The sequence below is a fragment of the Triticum urartu genome, unplaced genomic scaffold (genome assembly GCF_003073215.2).
Source record: "Triticum urartu cultivar G1812 unplaced genomic scaffold, Tu2.1 TuUngrouped_contig_7053, whole genome shotgun sequence".
Classification (NCBI taxonomy): domain Eukaryota; kingdom Viridiplantae; phylum Streptophyta; class Magnoliopsida; order Poales; family Poaceae; genus Triticum; species Triticum urartu.
In genome coordinates, this window is record NW_024117866.1 from 1 (window position 1) to 7,719 (window position 7,719).

General features: G+C 48.3%; 1 protein-coding gene across 1 annotated transcript; it reads left to right on the plus strand.

The window, feature by feature from the left end:
* Positions 1-138: 138 nt before the first annotated feature.
* LOC125531412 lies at positions 139-3,142 on the plus strand. The gene is made up of 3 exons (XM_048695829.1): positions 139-467; positions 2,140-2,185; positions 2,948-3,142. The coding sequence occupies exons 1-3, from the start codon at positions 139-141 to the stop codon at positions 3,140-3,142; spliced, it is 570 nt and encodes a 189-aa protein (XP_048551786.1).
* The last annotated feature ends 4,577 nt before the right edge of the window (positions 3,143-7,719 follow it).

The window sequence follows — 7,719 nt, forward strand, 5'->3', positions numbered from 1 at the left end:
GGTTTTAATTTATATACCCCAGCCCACCCCCAACCATATCTAAAAAACCCCCCCCCCCCCCGACCCCGAGACGAAGCCACACCCACAACCACTCCTCTTCCTCCCTTTCTCCGAGGCTAGCCACCGAGCAAGCGAGCAATGGCGCCGCCCAACCGGAGAGGTGGCAGCGGCCCGAAGAAGACCGGTATCGGCCGGATCGAGCAGGAGGATGCCCGGTACGTCTGCTACTCCAAGCGCCGCGTGGGGTTCTTCACAAAGGCCACCGATCTGTCGGTCTTGACCGGCGCCCAGGTGGCCGCCCTCGCCTTCTCTCCCCGCTGCAGGGCCATCTCCTTCGGCCACCCCTCGGTCGACTCCGTCGTGGAACGCTTCCTGGCGGGGGAGGCTGCTGGGGCTGGCGCGAGGAAGGAGGACGCTGCCGACGACCGCTTGCTGGCGGGGGAGGGTGCAATTACCGTAATGGCATGGTGGGTAATTAAAGTATAAAACACGCTTAGTATGCTGGAGTGACGTAGACCATCAGATTGGAGGTTTCGATGGGTAGAATCAGGCCCGAGCCCATGGGGATGCAACCTGTGCGCCGGCACAGGGCCCCCAGTTTTCAGGGGCCTCAGATTTTGTACGCACGGCTAGGCAAAGTCCAATTGGCTGGGTCTTTTATCCTTTGTACACGGGCCTCCTTCCGTCTTTCCTCTGGGTGAAACAGGCCCCAATTGGGACGTGCGCCTCATCCAGCGATCGATCTTCCAGCGATCGATCTGCCTTCTCTCAAAAAAAGTGATCGATCTGCCTAAGAAAAAAAATCCAGCGATCCATTGAGACGAACAAAGCCAATCTCTTGATTTTCTCCTCCGGCGGCCGAGTTAAGCTAAATTGTAGGTTATATCCATTCTTCGGTCTCCTCCAGGAGAGCAGGACCACGAACGGCAGCGCGGCAGGGAGGACATGAAGGAATGGAAGGTTCAAGCCATCTTCGATCTCCAATTTCTTAAGCGTCGTCGCTTTGATAACCGGCGATCACGTGAGGCCTTGATTGTGAGTTGCGATTTACATCCGCTATTTAGTTCTGCAAAAATCTTCTAGCTATTATTTTTTTCATCTATTAAGCGTCTCGTATTGCATGATCCAAGTCATGTCTTTGATTAGAGAACATGAATCTGGTTACCAAAAGCGTAGAAAGAAACAAAATAAAATCAAGGATTTGGTGAGGTAAGGCCCATTTTCGAGTTTGGTACAGGGCCTCGGATTTTGCCGGCTCGGCCCTGTCGGCTAGGCTCGTGAAACCAACGAGCTGCATTTGGGTGGCTCGGCTCGTTTTTGCACCGACTCGGTCCAGCCCGAGCGGCTCGTGAGTGGACAGAGGAGTCTTAGTGCATGCTGTACTGCTGTGTGCATGAGTGGCCAGCGGCGAGCCAGAGCAGAGCATGGTGTGTGCGTGACGGGACGGCGAGCGACGTGGGCAGTGTGGCGGCATGGAAGTGGCGGCGCGGCTTTGAGGATAAGGCGGGGACGCAACGGCCGACGTTGGGGAGGACTAGGAGCAGAGAAGGACGAGGATGGGTAGCGCGCGAGCACCGGCGTGCGTGCGTGCGCTCGTTGGCAATGTCATGCCTGCGTGCGTGCGCGTCGACAACGGCATGCGTGGGTGCAGCGTCCAGCGGGGTCGCGTTGTCCTGCCCCTGCGGCATGTTGCCCAGCGCCGCCGCAACGTCACCCCCTCCTTTTCTTACTTGGAAAGAGAATGGCAGATTAATGGATGGCGTTGGGAAGAAGAAGAGATTGTAAGGAAGGAGGCTGGGAGCGACTGATAGCGACCGATGTGTGCGGCGGCGGCGGCGGCAGCGGGGATGGTGCAGGATGTGGTGCATGGGTGCATGCTGCTCGTGTAGGTCAGTGAAAAGGGGTTCGCTTCGTATTGGGCTTAGCCTGCTTGTGTAGCGCTGGCTGTGGAATCTTAAAATTTGAGTGCGTTACGAAACGGGCCACCGAGCTGGACCGAGCGAAAACAGGCTCGGCTTGGTCGCGGAACGGGCCTATATTTCCAGCTCGGCTCGTCCTTTTCACTTGTCGGGCCGAGCCCAATCGGGCCGAGCTAGAATGAGCTTCGAGCCGAGCTAAAAAGCCCGTTCGTACATCTAGCCCTAGGGACAAGGACATGGCGACCTTCTTTGCGGCGCTGATGCAGGTGAAGGGCGTCGTCTCCGATCGCGCCAACCAGGTTCTCCTCGAGGCGATGCACTCCCACATGAGCCACATGGCGGAGGTGGGCCCGCCGCCGCCGCCCCAGATCTTCAGTGGCAGCACCTTCGAGTTCGGTAGCAGCAGCGGCACCGCCAACGACGGGATGGAGTTCCAGTTTCTACGTGCAGTCTAAAACTCAGAAACTTCATGGTTTGGCCCCTCGCCTCGCCACGGCCCCGACGGCCACGGCCAGCTTCTCACCGGTCGCTGGAACACGCTGCGGCCTGCGCTGCCCTCAACGCCTCGAGCATCGGGGTGGTGTGTGGCTGGTTCGCCGCGTTAGTCCTCGCCGATGCCCATCGAGACTTTGTCGCCACAGAGTACTTAAAAGATGAAAGAACCAGGTTGAGGAACCCATCAAATGATGAAGGACTAATAATACAACGAAACAATCCATTGGCTAGCATCGTTTGTAGCGCCGGCCTTTGGGAACTTGGGTCAATTAATTGGGGAAAAGTTGAACTATTGAAGAAAGGAGACTGGGAGAAGAAACGAGAGGAGGTGACGGCGGCGTTCTCAGGAAGAGCAACAAGCGTGTAACAGAATGGCTGGGCCTGCTGCCATCGCTGCTTCTTCTTTTTTCCTTCTACATCATATAGTACACATACATTACAGGATATGGGCCCCTGCTCGGGCTGGGCCCTAGGCGATCGCACTCTTCGCCATGGCCCAGGGCTGGCCCTGGTTTCTGCTGCCTTTGCCACAGGAGCAGGGGTTCGAGGCCGCGATGGATATGCAGCAGATGGTGATGGCGGCGCTGCCTCCGTCTCAGGTGGTCGCCGCCGGGATGGATATGCAGGAGACGCCTCCGCCGCCAGGGTTGGCCGCCGGGATGGATATGGAGCAGATGCAGATGACGATGCCTAAGCCGCCGGGGTTCGACGCAGGGCTAGACATGTAGATAGACCAATGGCTTAATGTGATGCTGCCGCCTCCGGAGTTCCCTGCCGGGAAGGAGACAGTGCAGCAGGGGCTCCATCAACCGAACGCCGGCTTCCCGTACTGAGATCCAAACTCAGTCAGATCCCGAGTCCAGTACATGCATGTATGCTGTATGCATATGCATACGGTCACACACAAAAAGGATCGCATACATAGGCGTCGAGAAATTAGCCATTTGGGTTTGCATCTATGAGGCACATATAGACAAGGAAAGGCATATATGTTCTCCCTCTGTTGTTTTTACTCCATTTATTATATTTGTCCGAAGCCAAATTTTGTGAAGCTTGAATATATTTATAGGAAAAATATCAAGATCTACAATACCAAATAAATATAATATGACAAATTTATTCAAAAAAGGATCTAATGATGTCAATTTTGTATTTATTATTTTTGTATAAAAGTTAGTCAAACATTGAAGAGTTTGACTTGAGACAAGCTCATATTCAGAGTAAAAAGAAACGGAGGGAGTACATAATTTTGCATAAGGTCTATAGAAACTCCGCAAGGCCAACAGTAATATGAAGGCAACATTCCCCAAGGAAAAAATGCTATAGAAAAAACATTCGCAAATTACATAGCGAAACAGCCACAAAAATCAACAAAAATGTCAGTGGGACACATGCAAAGATCGCCAACCAATCATCAACATAAAAAAATCCAAGAAAGTTATCAATTTGTGATAATAATTATACATGCAGTTTTATCATGCCGGTCGAGAATACGAGTTTTTTATCTTTTGCAAAATACATCCTAGATAAATCTTTTATGATGTGGATAAATAAAATGATTCACACATATATATAAAGTTTGATATATTGATTTTTTTCATAAATCTGAATGTGTTATATCAAGCTGCACATTCTGGCTACAATGTTTCTCCTGTAATTTTTGTTGTATATTATTGACTAATGCAGAAAAATTAAATAGGATAACATTCTCTAGACAAACTACTGTCAGAGAAAACAATGACATGTGCACCACCAGAGAATAACAAGTTATGACGAGGGTGAGTGACAGAACATTTCACAAATCTCGGCAACACTCGATGCTAGTTACATTGATTTACATTGGAAAGTGAGATACTGAAATGGAGTAACTAGCATATGGATCAGGTATTCATAACACTCGAAGCTAAAAAAGTCCTTTCTACCAGCTTGACTAGATATCACCGAGATGAGGATATGGCGTAAGATCAACCATAGCATAGAGAAGAAATTGATAGTTTCATCATGCGATTCGCCCTCGCATCACTCTCTGCATGCCATTCAAGGGTGATTAGGATTTTGTCATTGTCGCACGCTCCTCCAACCCTCTTCTTATTGTCGGCTAGAGGGCATCCACCAGAAGAGCCTATGTGGCTACCAGTGAGGGTGGCAGCGAGGCCTCGATTGCCCCTGGTTTGGTGGATGGTCTATGCACGCCGAAGCGGTGGCCTCATGTTGGGTGGGGGTGGCGGTGGGGGTACTCTCACGTTTGTCGTATTTTAGTCTCACCTTCATGGAAGAAAGGTGAAATATTCCCATGTTTGACTTAATGACTTCAATTGATATACAATAAGATAAGCATGAGCAACTTATCAACATTTTAATGTTTGGGCCGGATGCATATATTAATAGCGAAAGACTAGCTTGGGTCATCTATTTTGGAACGGAGGGAGTGCAAACTAAAAGGACCCCCATGAATAATTTAGTAATGGATATCCTAATGTGACACATTATTTACAATTATTGTTTATCTAGATCTATTCCAATTACAACCTGATTATGTCATTTATTGAACTAGCAAGCACTAATATGCATGAGAAGATATTTCATATGTATGATGGTTTTGCCGGGTTGCCTCGATTAATCAGTGACCCACACTTACACTATTGTTGCTCATATTTGGCTCTCTACAGCTTGGGCATGCATTTATGTACGCAAGGAGAAATTTCACAGAATGAATATGATTTGAGAATAGTATACTCTTACTATTATTTTTGGGAGATATGTACATGTACATTGGGTAACACAGGATATGAATCTCTGTAGCTTGGTAAATGGAACAATTCACTTCTAGCAGAGTCGTTCCCCTATTTGATCTCACATGTCACTGATGCACATGTCATTTCTACCTAAGCCAAGTTGAGGTTGATTTATTTCATATGCACAATAACCCGTATCGTAAGGATCCACGAGTGAATTACATATTTTGATAGAATGTATTCATGCCATCAATTCATCTGACCAGAACCATAATGATTCATCAGATCGTTGGGTGCATTACAACATCAAGTAAATATTACAAATTCTTATTGAAGACATCAGCCCACCTAAACACTTCATATATATTTGGAAATATAAAGAGGATATGTAACATAAGTATTTTTCTTGCCTTGTTTTATCCAATATGCTAAACACCATCAATATGTTAGAGATGAGAAGTTACAACAATGGCAACAACCTGTCATGTTTTCTTTATGACACTGTTATTAATGAATATAAAATTTTCCACTGCCCAATACATTTCATGTTGGACATGTCTCAACGTCACATGGGCTTCGAATCGGAATCAGATTGCCTCAATATTGCAAGCTAGGCCTGGTTTACATGGGGAGCTTTTCTATTGTTATTCCACTATAGCATCTCAAATTCTGCCAGTTCCGCAGCGCACTCGACGATGCGTCCTGTGGCCTCCAGTTTGAGAGGATAGGTCCAAGGTAAAGGAGGATAGTACCCATACTAGGTGGGCCTGGAAATAGTGTCATAACCTTTGAGAGGCGATAATTATGGCATATAACATATTCTAGATAGTGGGATGCCGGATCTCCGCATCATGTAGCACCTTGGTCACAAAGTACACAAGTCACTGGACAAACCATTTTTCTACATCCTGTTCCATAGGTCCCTCTTGGACCTGGAGGACCTCCTGCTTGACAACCAATGGCGCACTCACAACATGGGGGGTCGAAGAGATATACAAGAGCAATGGTTGTCGGGGTTCGGGAGACACTATGACAGGCGGGTAAGTCAGATATACTTTCGTTTGCTGGAGGGCCTGCTCTGCTTCTGGGGTCCACCGGAATGGACTGGTCCTCTTGAGGAGTGTGAATAGGGGTAGAGCCTTCTCTCCTAGCTTGGAGACAAATCATCCCAACGCCGCCTGCAACCAGCAAGGTGATGCACATCTTTAAGATGAGCAGGTGTCCTCATCTTCTCGATGGCTTTTATCTTTTTTGGGTTAACCTCGATTTCTCTGTTGAATACCAGGAATCCTAGCAACTTTTAGGATGGGACAACGAATATGCACTTGCTGGGATTGAGCTTCATGCACATTTTTGTAGGCTACCGAAGGTTTCGGCCAAACCTTCCAAGTGTGTAGATTTATCCCGCGTCTTGACTACCAAGTCATTGACACAGGCTTCCACATTACGCCTGATCTGAGGGCTAAGAAAATTCTCATGGTGCGTTCGTACATTGAGCCCATGTTTTTCAGTCCGAAAGGCATGCATACGTAGCAGAAAGTCCCCACAGGTGTGACAAAGATTGTTTTCTCATCACACCCCTCTACCATTCGGACTTGGTGATACCTTGAATAGGCATCTAATAAGCATAGAAAATCGCACCTGGAAGTGGAGTCCACAATCTGATTGATGTGTGGCAAAGGGTATGGGTCTTTGGGGCATGCCTTGTTTATATCACTGAAGTCTATATACATTCTCACATCTCCATTAGCTTTGGGGACTACCACGAGGTTGGCTATCCAGTCAGGGTGCATAACTTCCCGGATGAAGCCTGCCTTTTGTAGCCTTTCGACCTCTTGTTGTATAAACTTCTGCTGGTCAGGCGCCTGGCGCTGAATTTTTTGCTTAACGGGTCTTCCTCCCGAACATAAGCATAAGTAGTGCTAGATCACCTGCCTGGAGAGCCCGGACATATCCGACGGTTACCAAGCAAACACGTTGGCATTAGCCAATGGAAGGAGATGAGTGCACTTTCCAATTTGGGATCGAGTTGGTCCCAAATCTTAATGACTTGGCTAGGATCATCCCTGAGGGGGATATTTTTTTGTGGTGACAGCAGCCTCCGTGAAGATCCTTGACCTTCAAGGGCTTGGGAGAGTGGGCTCCTCATTCCTAGTAATCCCTTCCTTGGTGATAGCAGGCAGGTACATCTTTTCAGCGCATATCACGCCATCGGGGAGGTGAGAAAGGACACATATAGGCCCTTTTGGTCATGTTATTTTGATCGTCATATAGACGTAGTGGGATGCCACCATAAATTTACCCATGGCTGGGCGACCAAGGTTAACATTGTAAGGTAACATGAATTTAGCAACGTCAAAATCTAGCGACTCAGTTCGGTAGTTGTTCTTGTCATCGTCATGAGGGAAATCTGGCCTAACGACACAGTGTGGCCATGCGTAGCTCCCAGGAAGGCTGGCTTAGTCGTAGCCAACACAACGGTATTTGCATTTCTTTCAATACTTGGGGAGAAAGGAGGTTTAGCCCTGTGCCCCCGTCAACCAGCATTCAGGATACTCGGATATTACTGC

Excerpts from the sequence above, each read along its gene's own strand:
- LOC125531412 (XM_048695829.1), top strand. The coding sequence starts at position 139 with ATGGCGCCGCCCAACCGGAGAGGTGGCAGCGGCCCGAAGAAGACCGGT. Across the intron at positions 468-2,139 it reads GCAATTACCGTAATGGCATG|CCCTAGGGACAAGGACATGG; the intron begins GTGGGTAATTAA and ends TCGTACATCTAG. Across the intron at positions 2,186-2,947 it reads TCTTTGCGGCGCTGATGCAG|GAGCAGGGGTTCGAGGCCGC; the intron begins GTGAAGGGCGTC and ends CCTTTGCCACAG.